Source organism: Garra rufa, chromosome 7, assembly GCF_049309525.1.
Source record: "Garra rufa chromosome 7, GarRuf1.0, whole genome shotgun sequence".
Lineage (NCBI taxonomy): Eukaryota > Metazoa > Chordata > Actinopteri > Cypriniformes > Cyprinidae > Garra > Garra rufa.
In genome coordinates this window covers 29,453,992-29,477,326 of record NC_133367.1, presented here as the reverse complement: position 1 = coordinate 29,477,326, position 23,335 = coordinate 29,453,992, and the positions used below count along the sequence as shown (strand labels likewise).

Genomic DNA, 23,335 nt, shown 5'->3' with positions numbered 1-23,335 from the left:
AACACCAAAATCTGTCAGTCTAATATAAAGGCCTTAATGATGTTAAATTGCGAAGATCTTGAGTTTTCGTTGAAGGGTGTGTCCGTGGCGACCTGGCAAATTTCGTGGTCTCGCCATGGATATAAAACTTGTTATAACTCAGCCATAAAATGTCCGATTTGCCTCAAACTTCACATGTTCGATAAGAGTCCTGGCCTGAACCAATCTGAAGGCCTATATTCTATTATAATCACAGCGCCATCTGTTGGCAATAGGAAATGACTTGTACAAAACTCCTCCTAGAGATTTAATGATATCAACATTATATTTGGTCAGTCTGATCTCGAGGCCTTAGAGATGTTAAATTGTGAAGATCTTGAGTTTTCGTTAAAGGGCGTGTCCGTGGCGGCCTGACAAATTTGATGTTTCGCCATGGACATAAAAGTTGTTATAACTCAGCCATAAAATGTCCGATCTGCCTCAAACTTCACATGTTTGGTAAGAGTCCTGGCCTGAAGACATCTAAAGGCCAATATACAGATATTATTATAGCGCCACCTATTGGCAGCAGGATATATCATATCTTGCACTAACTCACACATACCAAGGTCAATCTGCACCAAACTTCATATGTTTGATCAAAGTGCTGGTCTGAACACATCTACATGCCAATAATCAGTTATAGGCATAGCGCCACCAGCTGGCAGCAGGAATTTTGGCACATTTAAGTGACTTTGATCTATTTTTCCTACATTTACTGTATTAAAAGCATACTGCCCACCGTTTGCTGTGTTCCTAAAGCCACCGGTCGGCGGTGAGCCCGTGTGCGAGGGCCCGTTCATCGCTGCTTGCAGCTTTAATTATTATTATTATTCTTCTTATCCGGAATGAATCGCTTTTTTGAGGGCCTAAACATACCCGAAAACTAACGAAACTTTGCACACACATCAGACCTGGCGAAAATGGACGTCTGATATGGGTTGCAGAAGTGGGTGTGGCAAAATGGCTCGACAGCGCCACCTTTAGACGTTCAGCGGTGTGCGCTTTCAGCTGTGATTCACGTACATGCACCGAAATCGGTACACACATGTAACTCACCAATACCTACAAAAAAGCCTCTTGGAACAAAATCCGGAACCCAACAGGAAGTCGGTTAATATTAATATTCTCAGCAAAATTTGTGTCATTTTTGCCTTTTTCAGGCGTCGTACTTGAACGAACTCCTCCTACAGATTTATTCGGATCAACGCCAAATTTGCAGAGTCTAGTCTAAAGCCCTTTGTGACGTTAAATTGTGAAGATCTAGAGTTTTCATCGGAGGGCGTGTCCGTGGCGGCCTCGCAAATTTCGATGTTTCGCCATGAAAAAGGAAGTTGCTATAACTCAGGCATACAATGTCCGATCTGTCCCAAACTTCACATGTGTGATAACACTCCTGACCTGAAGATATCTAGATGCCCATATTCAGTTATAGTCATAGCGCCACCTGCAGGCAACAGGAAGTGTCATGCTGTACTCTACAACCAACTCCTCCTAGAGATTTATTCAGATCAACACCAACATCGGTCAGTCTAATATAAAGGCCGTAGCGATGTTAAATTGTGAAGATCTTGAGTTTTCGGTAAAGGGCGTGTCCGTGGCGGCCTGACAAATTTCGAGGTCTCGCCATGGATATAAAACTTGTTATAACTCAGCCATAAAATGTCCGATTTGCCTCAAACTTCACATATTCGATAAGAGTCCTGGCCTGAACACATCTGAAGGCCAATATTCTATTATAATCACAGCGCCACCTGTTGGCAACAGGAAATGACTTGTATCAAACTCCTCCTAGAGATTTAATGAAGTCAACATTATATTTGGCCATTCTGATCTAGAGGCCTTAGAGATGTTAAATTGTGAAGATCTTGAGTTTTCGTTAAAGGGCGTGTCTGTGGCGGCATGACAAAGTTTGATGTTTCGTCATAAACATATAAGTAGTTATAACTCAGCCATAAAATGTCCGATCTGCCTCAAACTTCACAGGTTTGGTAAGAGTCCTGGCCTGAAGACACCTAAAGGCCAATATTCAGATATTATCATAGTGCCACCTGTTGGCAGCAGGATATATTGTGTCTTTCACTAACTCAAACATACCAAGGTCAATCTGCACCAAACTTCATATGATTGATGAAAGTGGTGGCCTGAACACATCTACATGCCAATAATCAGTTATATGCATAGCGCCACCAGCTGGCAGCAGGTAATTTGGCACATTTAAGTGACTTTGATCTATTTTTCCTACATTTACTGTATTAAAAGCATACTGCCCACCGTTTGCTGTGTTCCTAAAGCCACTGGTCGGCGGTGAGCCCGTGTGCGAGGGCCCGTTCATCGCTGCTTGCAGCTTTAATTATTATTATTATTATTATTCTCCAAAATGAATCGCATTTTTGAGGGCTTAGACATACCCGAAAACTCATGAAACTTCGCACACACATCAGACCTGGCGAAAATTTACGTCTGATATGGGTTGCAGAAGTGGGTGTGGCAAAATGGCTCGACAGCGCCACCTTTACACGTTCCGCGGTGTGCGCATTCAGCTGTGATTCACGTACATGCACTAAAATCGGTACACACATGTAACACACCAATACCTACAAAAAAGCCTCTTGGGACAAAATCCGAAACCCAACAGGAAGTCGGTTATTATTAATTTTCTTAGCAAAATTTGTGTCATTTTTGCCATTTTCAGGTGTCGTACTTGAACGAACTCCTCCTAGAGATTTATTCCGATCAACAGCAAATTTGGTGAGTCTAATCTAAAGCCCTTTGTGACGTTAAATTGTGAAGATCTAGAGTTTTCATCGGAGGGCGTGTCCGTGGCGGCCTCGCAAATTTCGATGTTTCGCCATGAAAAAGGAAGTTGCTATAACTTAGGCATAAAATGTCCGATCTGTCCCAAACTTCACATGTGTGATAACACTCCTGACCTGATGACATCTACATATCCATATTCAGTTATAGTCATAGCGCCACCTGCTGGCAACAGGAAGTGTCATGCAGTACTCTACAACCAACTCCTCCTAGAGATTTATACAGATCAACACCAAAATCGGTCAGTCTAATATAAAGGCCTTAGTGATGTTAAATTGTGAAGATCTTGAGTTTTCGGTAAAGGGCGTGTCCGTGGCGGCCTGAGAAATTTCGAGGTCTCGCCATGGATATAAAACTTGTTCTAACTCAGCCATAAAATGTCCGATTTGCCTCAAACTTCACATATTCGATAAGAGTCCTGGCCTGAACACATCTGAAGGCCAATATTCTATTATAATCACAGCGCCACCTGTTGGCAACAGGAAATGACTTGTATCAAACTCCTCCTAGAGATTTAATGATATCAACATTATATTTGGTCAGTCTGATCTAGAGGCCTTAGAGATGTTAAATTGCGAAGATCTTGAGTTTTCGTTAAAGGGCGTGTCCGTGGCTGCGTGACAAAGTTTGATGGTTCGCCATGGACATAGACGTTGTTATAACTCAGCCATAAAATGTCTGATCTGCCTCAAACTTCACAGGTTTGGTAAGAGTCCTGGCCTGAAGACACCTAAAGGCCAATATTCAGATATTATCATAGCGCCACCTGTTGGCAGCAGGATATATTATATCTTTCACTAACTCAAATATACCAAGGTCAATCTGCACCAAACTTCATATGTTTGATGAAAGTGGTGGCCTGAACACATCTACATGCCAATAATCAGTTATAGGCATAGCGCCACCAGCTGGCGGCAGGAAATTTGGCACATTTAAGTGACTTTGAAATATTTCTCATATTTTTACTGTATTAAAAGCATACTACCCACCATTTGCTGTGTTCCTAAAGCCACCGGTCGGCGGTGAGCCCGTGTGCGAGGGCCCGTTCATCGCTGCTTGCAGCTTTAATTAGGGCCCGAGCACCGATGGTGTGAGGACCCTATTGGATCTGCTCCGTTTCTTATTATTATTATTCTTCTTCTCCGGAATGAATCGCATTTTTGAGGGCCTAAACATACCCGAAAACTCATGAAACTTTGCACACACATCAAACCTGGCGAAAATGGACGTCTGATATGGGTTGCAGAAGTGGGTGTGGCAAAATGGCTCAATAGCGCCACCTTTACACGTTCCGCGGTGTGCGCATTCAGCTGTGATTCACGTACATGCACGCAAATCGGTACACACATGTAACTCACCAATACCTACAAAAAAGCCTCCTGGGACAAAATCCGAAACCCAACAGGAAGTCGGTTATTATTAATTTTCTTAGCAAAATTTGTGTCATTTTTGCCATTTTCAGGCGTCATACTTGAACGAACTCCTCCTAGAGATTTATTCGGATCAACACCAAATTTGGTGAGTCTAATCTAAAGCCCTTTGTGACGTTAAATTGCGAAGATCTAGAGTTTTCATCAGAGGGCGTGTCCGTGGCGGCCTCGCAAATTTCGATGTTTCGCCATGAAAAAGGAAGTTGCTATAACTCAGGCATAAAATGCCCGATCTGCCCCAAACTTCACATGTGTGATAACACTCCTGACCTGAAGACATCTACATGCCCATATTCAGTTTTACTCATAGCGCCACCTGCAGGCACCAGGAAGTGTCATGCTGTACTCTGCAACAAATTCCTCCTGGAGATTTAATCAGATCAACACCAAAATCGGTCAGTCTAATAAAAAGGCTTTAGCGATGTTAAATTGCGAAGATCTTGAGTTTTCGTTGAAGGGCGTGTCCGTGGCGGCCTGGCAAATTTCGTGGTCTCGCCATGGATATAAATCTTGTTATAACTCAGCCATAAAATGTCCGATTTGCCTCAAACTTCACATGTTCGATAAGAGTCCTGGCCTGAACCAATCTGAAGGCCTATATTCTATTATAATCACAGCGCCACCTGTTGGCAACAGGAAATGACTTGTACCAAACTCCTCCTAGAGATTTAATGATATTAACATTATATTTGGTCAGTCTGATCTCGAGGCCTTAGAGATGTTAAATTGTGAAGATCTTGAGTTTTCGTTAAAGGGCGTGTCCATGGCGGCCTGACAAAGTTTGATGTTTCGCCATGGACATAAAAGTTGTTATAACTCAGCCATAAAATGTCCGATCTGCCTCAAACTTCACATGTTTGGTAAGAGTCCTGGCCTGAAGACATCTAAAGGCCAATATACAGATATTATTATAGCGCCAGCTATTGGCAGCAGGATATATCATATCTTGCACTAACTCAAACATACCAAGGTCAATCTGCACCAAACTTCATATGTTTGATGAAAGTGGTAGCCTGAACACATCTACATGCCAATAATCAGTTATATGCATAGCGCCACCAGCTGACAGCAGGAAATTTGGCACATTTAAGTGACTTTGACATATTTCTCCTATTTTTACTGTATTAAAAGCATACTACCCACCGTTTGCTGTTTTCCTAAAGCCACCGGTCGGCGGTGAGCCCGGGTGCGAGGGCCCGTTCATCGCTGCTTGCAGCTTTAATTAGGGCCCGAGCCCAAAAGGGCGAAGGCCCTATTGTTTTTCTAAGGATTATTATTATTATTATTATTTTTTTTTCAATGTTTTGGGGGATTTCGGGGGCCTTAACATACACGAAAACTCTTGAAACTTTGCACACACATTGGAACCTGCGGCCATCAGGGCCGGACAGACTTTGACATGGGGGGGTCACCTGGGGGGGGCATGGCACAGCGTTAAAAATTGCGACTTTTGAAGGGCTCTGGAGCGCACAACGGTTGACCTACAGTCACCAAAATTCATACACATATAGACCTCATCGGGCCGAACAAATTTCACACTCATAGTCCATGCTTCGCCAAACAGGAAGTCGGCTATTCAGGGATGTCTAAAAAGTGCATGCAATGGAATTTGAAATACTCCTACTAGGCCTTTCCACCGATGGCCACCAAACTCGGTCAGCATGATCTCAAGACATTGGGGACGCAAAATTGCCAGGGGATTTTTGATATCTCGAACGGTTTGACCGTGACGGGGCGACAAATTTATGGCGAGAAATGAGAAACAGGAAGTGCCTAATAACTTTGACATACTTTGTCTGATTTTGACCAAACTTCAGCAGTTTGTTCACCGTCTGATGCCGATCACAGAGATGTGACTATTATGAGTCAAAGTTATAGCGCCACCAACTGGCAGCAGGAAGCGTGACGTTTTTGAAACGCTTTAAACTCAGCCTCTTAATTTTACTCAATTTGCTTCAAACTTCATCACAATAATGTCAAAACACGGCCGATAAGAATCTGTGAAGGGCGTTATCCATAACTTTTATCATGTTGCCATGGCAACGTGTCAAACTTTAACTTTAGTTTTTTGTGTTTTTGAGCCACTTAAAATGCTTAGAATTTCATGAAACTCAACACACACATCTGTATTAATGACAGTTAAACACTGATAAAAGCCCATAAATGGGCGTGGAGCAGGCGCTCCATAGCGCCACCTTTTGACAAAAGTTGGGGGGTTACTTTGTCCTACAGTCACCAAACTCGGTACATATATTGGACTCATCAAGCCGGACAACTTTCTAATTTACACCCATTAGCTACGACCAACAGGAAGTCAGCTATTTTTATTTAAATATGGATTTTTGGAAAAATCAAGCTGTGGAATTTGAAATACTCCTCCTAGACCTTTCCACCGATGGCCACCAAACTCGGTCAACATGATCTCAAGATATTGGGAATGCAAAATTGCCAGGGGATTTTTGCTATCTCGAACGGTTTGGCCGTGGCAGGACGACAAATTATGGCGAGAAATGAGAAACAGGAAATGTCTAATAATTTTGACACACTTTATCTGATTTTGACCAAACTTAAGCAGTTTGTTCGTCGTATGATACCGATCACAGAGATGTGACTATTATGAGTCAAAGTTATAGCGCCACCAACTGGCAGCAGGAAGTGTGTTGCTTGCAAAACGCTTTTAAATCAACCTCTTAATTTTACTCAATTTGCTTCAAACTTCATCAGAATAATATCAAAACACGGCCGATGAGAATCTGTGAAGGGGTCCTTGATACATCAAATGCTGTTGCCATGGCAACATGTCAAACTTTAACATTTGTTTCCTGTGTTTTTAAATATAGCTGTGAATAAATTCATATCACTCACAGCAGAATCAGACAGTTCACACCAAACTTTGTCAACATGATGCCAAGATACTGAAGATGTTAAATTGTGAACGGCTTTGGGACATCTTGAACGGTGTTGATGTGGTGATTTATGAAAGTAACAATAAAAAAGATGAAGAGTTATTTTCATATATCTTTAAATTGCATTATTCTAACTCATCAAAACTTTTTACATATAAAGAACAAGAAATTCTTAGGAAATACGTGTAGTTTCAAAATGTTATCATGCTCAGAGGCCCCAAAAACATTAAAAGTGTCACATAAATTTGTCAGATTAAAGCTCTAATACCAGGGATGAACACTAGAGGTCCTCATAAGATAAGGAATCGTTTGACCTCTAATGCTATTTAGCTCATTCTCAGTGTATAAGAATGGAAATAATCCATAGAATCAGTTGATATAGACTGTACTGTCAGTGTACTTTTACATAATTATTTTGTATAGGTGCTTAAAGAGCATTAAAATATTTTTTTAATCTTTTAAGGAAAAATTATATGATTTATATACATATATACAATCTCACTGATAGAATAAAAAATATTATAAGTATGACACTATACTGCTCAGTTCACTTAATTAGAATGAGAAACAAACACATCAACTAAGTAAATATGTATTTATTTTTAATATATTTGTTTATAATTATTTCACAGATGCTTATAGATCATTAAAATAATATAAAAAAATGGATGTAGATCATAAAACATGGTAACTATTTAAAATAGGGTCTCTTTTGTTAACATTGGTTAATGAACTAACACACGAACGAACAACGAACAATATATTTGTACTCGATTTTCTTTAAACTTCATCAGAATGATGTAAAAACACGGCCGATGAGAGTCTGTAAAGGCGTCACTGATGCATCAAATGCTGTTGCCATGGCAAATAAAAAAAAAATACAAAATACATTCAAATATTTGTTTCCTGTGTTTTTGAGGCAGATAGCGTGCCTAGAATTTCATTTCCCATTTTCAATTTTCAATGATTTATTATATATTTAAAGTGCAGCATCCTAACTCTTTGAAACTTTTTTCATACAAATAACTATTCATTCTGATTAAACACAGTTCATTTCATAATTATATAAAACTCCACGAATGAAAGAAAATTAAAAAACAAATCTGATCTCACTCTGCTCTGCACTCTATGTGTGTGTTTGTGTGGTAAGTGGCTGAGTGTAAGGAGGTGGGATGGGTGGTAAGAGAAAGAGTCAGACAGGAGGAGAGACAGTTAGGGTTAGTCCAAAGGGTTATTGTGAATGCATGTGCCAACTGGGCACCGTTTTCCTGATGCTATCGGGATGGCGACTGCCAGACGGCGAGGGCCCGGTCAACGCTGCTTGCAGCTTTAATTATTATTATTATTCTTCTTATCCGGAATGAATCGCATTTTTGAGGGCCTAAACATACCCGAAAACTAACGAAACTTTGCACACACATCAGACCTGGCGAAAATGGACGTCTGATATGGGTTGCAGAAGTGGGTGTGGCAAAATGGCTCAATAGCGCCACCTTTACACGTTCCGCGGTGTGCGCATTCAGCTGTGATTATCGTACATGCACAAATATCGGTACACACATGTAACACACCAATACCTACAAAAAAGCCTCTTGAGATAAAATCCGAAACCCAACAGGAAGTCGGTTATTATTAATTTTCTCAGCAAAATTTGTGTCATTTTTGCCATTTTCAGGTGTCATACTTGAACGAACTCCTCCTAGAGATTTATTCCGATCAACACCAAATTTGGTGAGTCTAATCTAAAGCCCTTTGTGACGTTAAATTGTGAAGATCTAGAGTTTTCATAGGAGGGCGTGTCCGTGGCGGCCTCGCAAATTTCGATGTTTCGCCATGAAAAAGGAAGTTGCTATAACTTAGGCATAAAATGTCCGATCTGTCCCAAACTTCACATGTGTGATAACACTCCTGACCTGAAGACATCTACATGCCCATATTCAGTTATAGTCATAGCGCCACCTGCAGGCAACAGGAAGTGTCATGCTGTACTCTACAACAAACTCCTCCTAGAGATTTATACAGATCAACTCCAAAATCGGTCAGTCTAATATAAAGGCCTTAGCGATGTTAAATTGTAAAGATCTTGAGTTTTCGGTAAAGGGCGTGTCCGTGGCGGCCTGACAAATTTCGAGGTCTCGCCATGGATATAAAACTTGTTATAACTCAGCCATAAAATGTCTGATTTGCCTCAAACTTCACATATTCGATAAGAGTCCTGGCCTGAACACATCTCAAGGCCAACATTCTATTATAATCACAGCGCCACCTGTTGGCAACAGGAAATGACTTGTATCAAACTCCTCTTAGAGATTTAATGATATTAGCATTATATTTGGTCATTCTGATCTAGAGGCCTTAAAGATGTTAAATTGCGAAGATCTTGAGTTTTCGTTAAAGGGCGTGTCTGTGGCGGCCTGACAAAGTTTGATGTTTCGCCATGGACATAGAAGTTGTTATAACTCAGCCATAAAATGTCCGATCTGCCTCAAACTTCACAGGTTTGGTAAGAGTCCTGGCCTGAAGACACCTAAAGGCCAAAATTCAGATATTATCATAGCGCCACCTGTTGGCAGCAGGATATATCATATCTTTCACTAACTCAAACATACCAAGGTCAATCTGCACCAAACTTCATATGTTTGATGAAAGTGGTGGCCTGAACACATCTACATGCCAATAATCAGTTATATGCATAGCGCCACCAGCTGGCAGCAAGATATTTGGCACATTTAAGTGACTTTGACATATTTCTCCTATTTTTACTGTATTAAAAGCATACTACCCACCATTTGCTGTTTTCCTAAAGCCACCGGTCAGCGGTGAGCCCGGGTGCGAGGGCCCGTTCATCGCTGCTTGCAGCTTTAATTGTTAATTGAATTTATAACTGTTAAATCTGTCTGCTGTTCTTCAGAAAAATCCTTTAGGTTCAAGAAATTATTTGGTTTTTCAGCATGTTTGTGTATTTGAACCCTTTCCAACAATGACTATATGATTTTGAGATTCATCTTTTCTGAGGACATACTTAGGGACTCATATGCAACTATTACAGAAGGTTTAAATGCTCAATGATGCTTCAGAAGGAAACACGATGCAGAACCAGGGGGTGAAAACTTTTGAGCAAAATGAAAATGTGTACTTTTTTTTTTTATTTTGCGTAAATATAATATTTTTTTATTTAGAAAAAGCTATAGAAAATACTAACATGCTTACCATAAGTTAAATTTACCCTATCATCAAATTCTAATTCATCGTGTTTCTTTCATCAGTGAGTGTTTGAACCTTTTGTAATAGTTGCATATGAGTCCCTCAGTTGTCCTCAGTGTGAAAAGATGGATCTCAAAATCATACAGTCATTGTTGGAAAGGGTTCAAATACACAAAAATGCTGAAAAACCGAAGAATTTGTGGGACCCGAAGGATTTTAAGGCAGTTTAACTGTTCAGGACAAACAAGGGACAACTCAACTATAATTTTCTCCTGTGGACTATATGTAAACATCTTTTACGTGAAATATCTTATTCAGGTCAAAACTAAACAAAAAAATTACATGCATTTTGTATGATCCCTCTTATTTTGGTAAAATAATTTACATTTTGCAAATTCTGCAAGGTGTATGTAAACATTTGACTTCAAGTACATTTAAACTGGTAAAAAATCTTAACATATAGAGTCTTATAGGGAATGATTTCTGCAACATATTTGCAATAAGAACCAATGCCAGGCATCAGCTACAGATCTCCACATATAGCTCTACAGAGGGTGAGAAAAGCTGCAAGCTGTTGGGGGCCAGGCCGGCCATCTGGGCTGTACCTCGTTCGACTGTCGAATGCTGCGCAAAGGGATCCACAGCGTGCCAACCATGGTGTCCCAGATCAGTCCTTTGTTCCATACCTCCACTGTCAGGCCCAGATCCAGTCTGTTAATCTCACTGGAAGATGAAGTAAAGAGTATTGAGAGATGGAGAGATTCATATATGGTATGATGATATGGAGACTATATCCTCAGTTAATAATCTCACATTAAAATGTAGTTGTTTAGATAAAATCCACAAAAAACTCATTCCTGAAACACTGTAGAGAAACTGCACAATATGCTGAAAAACCAGACCCCAGACAATAGCACAGGACGAAAAAAAATAATAATAATAAATAAATACATAAAAAGATACATTTTAACAGGGGGCACTATATTAAATGGAAAAAGAAACCGAAAACAGCAATAAAAACCAAACAGGGTGCAGACAACATTGCCATCTGTGCCTTGGGCATCTCCAGCGACACTCCAAGTGAAGCTCCACAGGACTACGGTCTCTAAAGCCGCATCAATTCCTAATTATAGCCTCAACTTCGATATCAAAACCAATCCCTCTTACAGACCACAGGGCCTAATCTTGGGGACAGTGGTGGTGCTGCGTTAGACATCACACAGCAAGATACACAGGTGCTGAAGCAGATCTGGCTTATAAGACTCAAGATGAAGTTGGCAAGAATCTTTCAGTGTCATATTCATCTTCGGAACACAAATTAAGATGTTTTTGATGAAATCCGAAAGCTTTCTGACCCTGCGTAGACAGCACATAGACGCAACTACCACGTTCAAGGCCCAGAAAGGTAGTAAGGACATTGTTAAAATAGTCCATGTGACATCAGTGGTTCAACCTTAATATTATGAAGCTACGAGAACAACAAAAAATAACAACTTTATTCAACTATTTCTTATCTTCCTTCTCAGTCTTCGAGGCACGTTGCATGCTGGTACGGTTGAACCACTGATGTCACATGGACTATTTAACCATGTTCTTACTACCTTTCTGGGTCTTGAACATGTCAGTTGTGTTGCTGTCTATGCACAGTAAGAAAGTTCTCGGAATTTATCAAAAATATCTTAATTTGTGTTCTGAAGATGAAGGTCTTAAGGGTTTTGAACGACATGAGGGGGAGTAATTAATGACAGAATTTTCATTTTTGGGTTAGCTATCTCTTTAAGTTTAGAAGACAAGATTTATTGCAATCAGTGCTAAGCAACATTTGGGCCCTTGAGGGTAAAACCATTAGGGGTACTACCTAACTGTCACTACCAAGGGAATGCCAAGTGTTACATGAGAAAACAGAAATAGCTTCTTCATTAAGTTTCTTGTCAGCTCAATCCTAAGGCTCGAAATTCTAAGTTTGTGAACACAAATGTTTCTATCTAAACAAGCTTAAAGGAACACTCCACTTTTTTTGGAAATAGGCTCATTCTCCAACTCCCCCCCCGAGTTAATAAGTTGATTTTTACCGTTCTGAAATCCATTCAGCTGTTCTCCTGTTGTGGCGATATCACTTTTAGCATAGCTTAGCATAGATCATTGAATCCTATGAGACCAATCGCATCGCGTTCAAAAATGACCAAAGAGTTTCGATATTTGTCCTATTTAAAACTTGACTCTTCTGTAATTATATCGTCGTGTACTAAAACCGGCGGAAAATGTAAAGATGCAATGTTCTAGGCTGAGTACACGATATAACTACAGATGAGTCAAGTTTCAAATAGGACAAACATCAAACTCGTTGGTCATTTTTGAACGCGATGCTATTGGTCTAATAGGATTCAATGATCTATGCTAAGCTATGCTAAAAGTGATATCGCCAGAACAGGAGAACGGCTGAATGGATTTCAAAACAGTAAAACTTAACTTATTAACTCGGGGGGAGTTGGAGAATGAGCCTATTTAAAAAAAAAGTGGAGTGTTCCTTTAATTCATTCTTAAGAACGGCATTCTTAGCATTGCCACTAGGGCACACACATGTGCTCTGAAGATGGGTCTTATGGGTTTGGAACAAAATGAGGGTGATAATTTAATGACAGACATTTCATTTTTGGGTGAACTATCCCTTTAAGTATGCGCTTGGACCCTGAGCTTGGAATGCATTGGCCAAACATTTGCATCAGCATGTTTGCCTATGTGCATTAAGAAGAAAAAGAAGAGGAACTCACAACATAAAGTCCTGTTCCCAACATGGCTGACTGCCTCGCACGGCTATGGTGGTGCTTTTCACGTTCTGAACCTTCAGCGACACGTATGTGTTGAATTTCTCTGCACAGAAAAACAGTGTATTTAGTAGACATATGCGGATAAAAATACTGGAAAGCTAGTTACAGTGAGACTTCAGGCTTACCTTGTGGTCCGTCGAGCTTGGCTTTCTTCACTGCAATAGAGAGAGACGTGTATGTAAATAAATGATTAAAACACAGATATTAAAAATAATCACACTTCAGATATCAGGCAAAGCATTTCAGATTCAATGTCAACATATTTGCATTTGCAACAGGAATTCCTCAAGGCTAGACTAGTTTGTAAGGATTTTCAAATAGTGGGTAGGCAAATCACATGACTTTAGTTTGAACAAACAAAAAGTACTATGATCCTACCATGGTTTTTGGACCTGGTATTTTATTTAGTACTGACAAAAGATGCTTAGATATAGTCCACAAGAGAAAGTAATAGTTACATTTATAAAAAATGACCCCGTTCAAAAGTTTACACACACTTGATTCCTAATATTGTGTTGTTACCTGAATAATCCACTGCTGTGTTTTTTCGGTTTAGGATAGTTTCTCATGAGGTCCTTGTTTGTCCTTAACAGTTAAACTGCCCGCTGTTCTTCAGAAAAATTCTCCAGATCCCACAAATTCTTTGGTTTTTCAGCATTTTTGTGTATTTGAACCCTTTCCGATAATGACTGTATGATTCTGAGATCCATCTTTTCACACTGAGGACAACTGAGGGACTCATATGCAACTATTACAGAAGGTTCAAACGCTCACTGATGCTCCGGAAAGAAACAAGATGCTTTAAGAGCCAGAGGGTGAATACTTTTAAACACTTTTTTTTTTTTAAATACTTTTTGCCTAAATATCCTATTTTTTAAATCTAGTACTGCCCTTCAGAAGCTACAGAAGATACTAACGTTCCACAGAAGACAAAATAAGTCAAATTTACCCTGATCATCAAATTCTAAAAGTTTTGGCTCTTAATGCATCGTTTTTTGCTTCTGAAGCATCAAGTGAGCGTTTGAACCTTCTGTAATATTTGAGGGGTGAAAACTTTTTGAATCTAATGGTAAACTTAACTTATTTTGTCTTCTGGGAAACATGTAAGTATCCTCTGTAGCTTCTGAAAGGCAGCAGTAAATGAAAAAAATAATGATATTCAGGAAAAATAAGAAAAATGTACATATCTTCATTCTGTTCAAAAGTTTTCACCCCTGGCTCTTAATGCATCATGTTTCCTTCTGAAGCATCAGCGAGTGTCTAAACAGCGAGTCCCTCAGTTGTCCTCAGTGTGAAAAGATGGACCTCAAAATCATACAGTCATTGTGGAAAGAGTTCAAATACACAAAAATGCTGAAAAACCAAAGAATTTGTGGAACCTGAAGGATTTTTCTGAAGAAGCAGTTTAACTTTTCAGGACAAACAAGGGACTCATGAACAACTGTCACTAAACAAAAAACACAGCTGTGGATCATTCAGGTAACAACCCAGTTAACAACCAAGTTGTATGTAAACTTTTGACCTCAACGGTAAGTATACCTGATCCTGTATTCACCATCTGATACTCACATTGTTGTTGACGAAAAACTCTCATGTTAAAGAAAAACTCTCATAAAAACCTTTAAAACGAGAATGTCAAGCAACAAAAGAAACAGAGTTCAGCAAGGGCACAAATTCTTCAGGAAACAAGTTTCTCGGTGCAGATCATCAGCCATTTGAGTGGTTATGGAAGTGCAGAGAGGTCTAGAGAGGCAGTCACTGTCAGTTATGCTTAGGGGAAATCTGAAAAGAAAAAAAAAACTGTTCTCCAACTGAGCTCCTTTTAAAGCCGAGTGACGTCAACGACCCCATTCATAATTCATATTCCCCTATTCAGTGAGGGCAGAAGCATCCTCGAGTTAAGGGGACCTTAAAATAATTCCAAGCCTTCCACTGTAATCCTTCACAGTCAGCGCTCCTCTTTAAACTCAGTGCAGAATTTCTCACTTCTTCTAAAACGCTTACCGGCTGACACTTTTAACACCTGAGAGTAGCTCAAACTTATACTGAATGCAAAGCAGAGTCAGAGGTTTTTTAAAAACTGATAATATCACAAACTGATCAACGCTGCACCTCCACTCAAAGTTCCCGCTCACGATTCGCCGTTGTCTCCACCCGCCTCTGCCAGGGTATCCTCTGTCATGCTCCCACGCACCATTTCCTGCCATGTGGCTGGCATGCACGTGTGCTGCCTCTTTATCTCTTCCCCTCTTCCTCTCGCACTCCATTAATCTCTCTGTGTAGCCAAGCGCAGGCAGAGTGTGCTATATCCCACTAAAAATGCTAAAAATAACCACTTCAGGGTGAATGTTGAGTGAAGGGTTTTTTTTGGGGTGGAGGCTAAAAGCTTGGCATGAAGGGATGATATTAAAACAAGCTTCAAAGGGAGCTAGGATTTACCATGCAGGTGTTTAAAGCAAATCCATCAGGGATGAACTGTGGTTTGCAAACTAATTATATACATGCTGGAATTTGAAAGAATAAAGCAGGATTCCGCTGAGGAGAGAGGCATGAATGAAAAAAACAATTCTGAATGACATATTAGTTGCTGTCAAGCAGTGCTATTGAGGTAGTATTTATACATCACTATTACCAAATATAACACTAAAAAGTGTTTTTCTGAAGAAACATTGCCCAACAGCGACAACAACGTGTAAAGCTACAGCGGGAGTCCGCGTCTCTCTCGCCTCCCCTGAGCCCACTGAGTTTTCACAGACTCCCTAAAGCGTGCAGTGGGTTTGTTGGGGGGTAATTGAGAATGAATGGGGGAAAGTCACGTGAGAGGAGGCAATGCCTCCATCGCGATATGATTAGATATGACGTTATGCTCGGCTGTGATCGTCCGGCCTCTTTTATTCATGTGCGTTCGCGAATCAGTCTGAAGAAACAATATAATGGCGTTAATAGGAAGACTAATTAAAAAAAGGTAAGTAAACTCACACATTTAGATATAACCACTTTGTTATGTCAAAATAAGACTTGACACAACCTGAAAACATTATCTGTGGGAGTTTTTAGTGAGTAACCAGTTTGATGAAATTTCAAGTAAATCGGTGCCTGTGACTAATATTTATCGAGCTTGGATGACTGATGATCCGAAACATTCAAAAATAGTTAAAAGTTGAAAGGCAAGTTCACAAATAAAATATATTGTTGCTGCCCTGAGTTATTATTTTGGAATAAATGTAAAATGCTTAAAAACACTAACTTGATAAGATTAATACTTGGATTTATTCATTTGGGTTTATTTTATTTTAATTTTTAGTTTAAGTAATTGTAGTACTTTGTTTATGTTTTTGTTTCATGCATTTTAGGTTTTTCCTCTCATTTGTGACCCTGGACCACAAAACCAGTCATAAGGGTCCATTTTTTAATTCATACATCATCTGAAAGCTGAATAAATAAGCTTTCAATTGAAAGGTTTGTTAGGATATGACAATATTTGGCTGAGATACAACTATTTGAACATCTGAAATCTGAGGGTGCAAAATATTGAGAAAATTGCCTTTAAAATTGTCCAAATTAAGTTCTTATCAATGCACATTACTAAGGTTTAATATTTACGGTAGGACATGTACAAAATATCTTCGTGGAACATGATCTTTACTTAATATCCTAATGATTTTTGGCATAAAAGAAAAATCGATTTTGACCCATCCAATGTATTTTTGGCTAATGCTACAAATATACTTGTGTTACTTAAGACTGGTTTTGTGGTCCAGGGTCACATTTGTATCACAGCTTTATTTGAATTGACAAAAAGGATTTTTAACAGTTATAGTTAACTGTAATACTGTTCTAAAGCAGTAAAGTGTAATGTTTTGCTGAATAATATAAAATAAATACAACTCAACAGAGCATCCTTGAGCAACTAAAGCGTTTGGCCTATTTAGATCACTAGATTCAATGTTACTTCTCTTATGAATGTAAATATCAAACAAATATTGTATAAATCAGGTGAGGGTCTGCAATTCTGCAGTTACATATGTGACTCTGGATTACAAAACCAGGTATATTTATAGCAACATCCAACAATACATTATATTGGTCAAAATGATCAATTTTTCTTTTATGCCAAAAATCATTTGGATATAAGATAAAGATATTTTGTAAATTTTCAAACCGTACATATATCAAAAATGTATTTTTGATTAATAATATGCAGTGCTAAGAACTTCACTTGGAAAACTTTAAAGGCGATTTTCTCAGTATTTTGATTTTTTTTTGCACCCTCAGATTCCAGATTTGCAAATAGCTATATTTCAACCAAATATTGTCCTTTCCTAACAAACCATACATAAATGGAAAGCTTATTTTTTCAGTTGAATTTAAAAAAAATTGACCCTTATGACTGATTTTGTGGTCCAGGGTCACATCTACAACAGGCTATCAGTGCTAAATTACACATGATAACTGCTGTTAGCGTTAACTACAATTCAGTCATAGACCTAGGAGGTTAAACAGGCAGTTCTAATCAATTATTAATATGAAAATGATTCAAGGCCCTGGTTCCTGAAAGGCAGAGTTCATTCAGAAATTAAATCACATCTTTCGAAACCTTTGTAAACAAGTATAAACCCAATATGGAACACACAAAAAAAGCTATTTAGTAGAATACACAGGCTGCTCTTTTTCATTAAATGAAAGTGAATGTTTTCATTGTACGAAAAGTCAATTAAAGGAATAGTTTACCCAAAAATGAAAATTACCCCATGATTTACTCACCCTCAAGCCATCCTAGGTGTATATGACTTTCTTTTTTCAGACGAATACAATCCGAGTTATATTACAAAATGTACTGGCTCTTTCAAGCTTTATAATGGCAGTGAATGGGTGTTGATATTTTGAAGCAAAATAAAGTGCATAAATCCAACATAAAAAGTACTCCACACGACTCCAGATTAATAAAGGCCTTCTGAAGTGAATCGATATGTTTGTGTACGAAAAAAACCTATTTTTAACTTTATAAACCATAATCTCTAGCTTCGCTAATTGTCAAACGCACATTCACAAGAGAGTGGCGTTTCAGCGAATGTCGTAGGATGAGAATATGCTACTCTTGCGAGAACCAAGTTTTGTTTACACCAAAGGAAAATGACTCTCCTCCTGGCTTATATCGAAATCCTCCAACATTTTTCTTTACAAATCCTTGTTTTTTTTACTTCTAATTTGTGAACGGTGTTTGGTTTTGCTCTCTGCACCGAAGCTTATGCTACATTAAATCAAGATTGCGGTTAATAAAGTTATAAATATAGATACATATTCTCTTCAGAAGGCCTTTATTATTCTCCTGGAGCTGTGTGGAGCACTTTTCATGATGGATGGAAGCACTTAATTGGACTTCAAAATCTCAACACCCATTCACTGCCATTATAAAGCTCGGAAGAGCCAGGACATTTTTTAATATAACTCCGATTGTATTCATCTGAAAGAATAAAGTCATATACATCTAGAATGGCTTGAAGTTGAGTAAATCATAGGGTTATTTTCATTTTTGGGTAAACTATCCCTTTAAGTAAATATTTTTTCGCAAAACTAATAGCTTAGGATGCTTTCCTTTCAAACAAACCAGACATTTTAAACAGAGCTTGGAGAAGCCGCATTAAAATTCACCGAAAATTGTTGAAAAGGTGGTTATGTAACCCGAATCCAAGACTTTCAACATCATCAAAGCACATCCAGTGGGAATTAGGCAAGCCGTACTGTACATCTGCTCAGGTCACCGAGGCGGGCACCAAGAATGATGGCAGTCTGTGTGACACACTCCCACACACCCACTGTCACTTTCGGACGCTGGTTGTGAATCTGCTGCCTGTTTAATTACAGAGTGGTGGCAGACGTGCCATGGATCAGAATGTCCGTGTGGGATGTGTTCAAAGAAGCATGGCTTACAGTATCGTTCAGAATTCGGAGGCTCCTACAACGGATCTTTTACAACAGACCAATCTGATTTGCATGTCATCTTGCATTAAATGGCAATCAAGAAACCGAAGCAAGGCAAGCGAATGCGGGCAAGCGGCCCACTGCAAACTGCAGAGCAAAAAGGCTAACAGTAAGTGCATATGGAAGACATTCAGCCAAATATTTACACCACGTATTTCCACTTTTACAGCCACTATTAATGCTCTCAGACCCTAATATAAAAAAATTGCATATGTTAACATGAACTAACAATAAATTAGAATTTTACAGCATTTATTAATCTTGGTTAATGTTAATTTCTACCAATACACATTAAAAACATGAATGAAAATGAAGTGTGTTAATATTAAAATAACAACAACCAAAGCTCAAATTAATAAATGAAGGTGTTATTGTTCTTAATTTTTATAACTAAAATATTGAAATTGTTACTTCAAACATAAAAATTGCAAAACTGCATAAATATTAAAAAAACATTTTTGTAATCAAAATTTTTTTCACTTCAATGTCTCATTGTGCCTCATTTTACTATTCAAATATCACAAATATGTGTAAATTTTTTAGCATCAAAATGCCTAATTTTTTAAAATTAAAATATATATTTTTAAAAACATTTTTAACACTGAAACAACCACAACCAAAGCTTAATTTTTGTCATTGTGCTTAATTTTTAATACTAAAATACTGAAATTGTGTTACTTTAGACAAAATAAGTGCAAAAAAATAATTAAATAACAAAATAAATTAATACAAATATTTAAACAATTAATTTTGACATTAAAATAACTGGAATGAATGTATGAAATAGAGGTTCAGCTAAATATCTCATTGTGCCTCATTTCATTATTAAAATATCACAAATTTGTATATTTTTTTAACATTAAAATAACTGAAACCACAGGTAAAGTTAAGAAACATTTTTTTTTTTACATTTTAAACACTAAAACAATCGCAACCAAGGTTGAATCTTTTTTTTTTTACTTTAGACATAAAAATATAATAAGTAATAATCACTTATAATAAGTGAAAAAAAGAAATATTAAAATATTAAAAATATATTTTTACATTAAAAATTGAATGAATTGTGCCTCATTTTATTATTAAAATATACAAATGTGTTATTTTTTACATCAAAATAAGTTAAGAAATACATTTTCAGCTAAATGAGCGTAATTCTTATTATTAAACTATAAACATTTTTTAAAAACATTTAACACTAAAACTGCAACCAAAGCTTAATTAAAAAAGAAAAAAAAATCTTATTGTGCCTCATTTTAAATATAAAAATATTGTTATTTTTTACATGTTAACACTTAAACAACCACAAACAAAGCTTAATAGTGTCATTGTGCTTAATTTCTAATACTAAAATATTGAAATTGCGTTATTTTAGACAAAATAAGTGCAATAAATAAATAAAAAATAAATATACATATTTTTAAATTATTTTTTATATTAAAATAACAGGAATTAATATATGAAATGAATGTTCAGCTATTACATTGTGGCTCATTTTATTATTAAAATATCACAAATGTGTGTTCATTTTTAGCAAAATAACTGCAACCACAGGTAAAGTTACGAAACAAATATTCAGCTAAATGTGTCATAGTGCCTAATTTTTAATATTAAAGTAATTTTTGACTATTTTTTTTTTTACATTTTTAACACTAAACCACAACCAAATCTTAATTCTTAATCTAAGAAATTAAATAAATTAATTTCTAAATATACACAAGAAACATGAATAAAAATGAAACATGATAATGTTATAAATGTTAACATTAAAATAAACTTAATAAATGAAGATGTCATTGTGCCTAATTTTTAATACTAAAATACTGAAATTGTTTAGTCTTTAGACATAAAAAATAAGTGCAAATGAATATATAAAAAATTAAATATTTAAATATTAAAATTACTGCTATATAATTTTTTATATTAAATTAAAATTAAAAAAAAAAAAATTAACACTAAAAAAAAATGCAACCAAAGCTTAATTAAAAAAATTTTAATACCAAAATATTGCAATTGTGTAACTTTATACTTTAGATTTTAAATAAGTAAAAAATAAAATAAAAGATAAAAATATAAACATAATTTTTACATGAAAAAAATAATAATAAAGGTTAAACTAAATATCTAACTGTGCTCATTTTATTATTAAAAATTTCACAAATTTGTTTAAATAGCTGCAACCAGGGGTAGTTAAGAAACGAACGTTCAACTAAATGTGTCATTGTGCCTAATATTTAATGCTAAACATTTCTATAAACAAAAATCTTTTATTGCAACGAAAGCTTAACATTAGAAACGAAAGTTCAGCTAAATATCTCATTTTAATATTAAAATGGAGAATTATAATAATAAATACAACTAAATTAGACATAAAATGTATATCAATCTGTGCATCAATAATGATTTTAATGGCTTTGCTATAAGCATCATGTGAAGAATGTCATTACAAAATTGTATTATTATATCAAAATTTCATACAGTATGTTACAAATGTCAGTCCATCTCTCCACAAAAGAGTCTGCTCTATAAAAGGTTGATGACCCCTGATACATCTATCCTTCCATCAACTTAAACCACATAATAATTCAAAATCATTATGGATTTTATTATTTAAACCATATCTTTATCCGACAGTTCACTCAATAAATGTGGATGTCCATTACGGCAAAGAAAACAACACCTGTAAGGTCTATCCATCGAGAAGGTTTTGAACTCCAAAGCCACTGTACAGTAAACACAGTTAAAAATAGATATATCATACATCAAAGCAGATCCCAACTGAGCAGGGGAGCAAACTAAAGCTCCATTTGGAATATCAAGGGAACACACCCCTGAATCCTGGCAGCGTTTAAAGCACGGGCGGATTCACCACAATGGCACAAGCCAGCTTGACTGCATCTCTATAAACAAACTGAACATTTTAGAAAACAACTAAATACATAAAACAACAAAACATTACGTTATTAAGCTAAAATAATAATAAAAAAGCAGTGCAAAGAGGAGACACTTCTTCTTGCTTACATTTCATACTGTAACCATACAGTTCAGCCTTTAGTTGTATGAATACAAACCAATAATAATAATATTAAACTCCATTGGGGACGAATGCGTAATCGATTATTGATCACTGATCAGATTGAAAAGCATGAACGCGCTTGTAAACTATACATGTTAATTAAAAGCAATATCAGGTGCATTAGCTTAAAAACAACAGCTATAATTAGATATATAAACCTCAATATTTTTAAATATATACAATCCATGTATTTAATAACCAACAGCTGGTATAAGCTAAGTAATGCATCCAAGCATGAAAGAAATACACTTACCTCCAACACACAGCAGTGACATCTCTTTATTTCTTATTATCCTTGGCCTTGCACGTTATTTTAGCGTATAAAACTGTTTTAAAACGATTTATGGATTTTTACGTTGAGAAACCTCCCCTTCCCGTTACCAAACTCTACCCCGAAATATACAAAAATACCAGCCGCTGCTATTCCGAATACTCCGGATAATTCAACCCGAGGGTGTTTTTCAACCACCACCTCGACGTAAACCGCTGTTAGCCGGGCTATGTGTGATTATTATCGCCGTTTTGTCAGCCGCTCGTAACGCGACGCACAGCCATCTTGTTCAGCACCGCCGCCGCGAGGAGAGCTACTACCGTGACGTCACGGCCCAAGCTGTGCACGCGAGCGGTGATGTGACAGCAGCAGAGCACGCGGACGGCGCTCCACTCCTTTCTAGGTTTTTTATTTATTTATTTAACACAGCAGAGCCTAACCGAACTGTGGAGCAATTATTAAACAATGGTCGGGAATTAAAAATAGTTTTAATAGGAAATGAGGTAGAAATTAAGATTTGGCGCCCTGAAGACTTCAATGCCCCTTTTTAATCCGTCGAAACAAACAATTTAAAGGGATAGTTCACCTTAAAATAATAATTCTAAAATTGTCATAATTTACTCACCGACAAACACGTATGACTTATATTTCTCTGTGAAATACAAATTTAAAGTTAATGATGGCCTCAGAATCCATTAACTTGTCAAAAATACACACTTTCCTGAACGCCGAAAATAAGTTAAACCCATAAAAAGCAAATTTCATAAGTTTTAATGAATTCACAGTGTCGCAATGACCATCAGTAA

At 37.1% G+C, this 23,335-nt stretch overlaps 1 protein-coding gene across 1 annotated transcript in view; it reads right to left on the bottom strand.

The window, feature by feature from the left end:
• Positions 1–22,804, bottom strand: part of unc13a (unc-13 homolog A (C. elegans)) — a 161,789-nt gene extending 138,985 nt beyond the window's left edge. The window contains exons 1-4 of the mRNA XM_073843831.1: positions 22,512–22,804; positions 13,329–13,358; positions 13,147–13,246; positions 10,981–11,098 (exon numbers count right to left, since the gene is read on the bottom strand). Of these exons, the coding sequence (XP_073699932.1) occupies positions 10,981–11,098; positions 13,147–13,246; positions 13,329–13,358; positions 22,512–22,533 (270 nt within the window). The 5' untranslated portion in view covers positions 22,534–22,804. The remainder of the gene's footprint in view (positions 1–10,980; positions 11,099–13,146; positions 13,247–13,328; positions 13,359–22,511) is intronic.
• Positions 22,805–23,335: the final 531 nt, after the last annotated feature.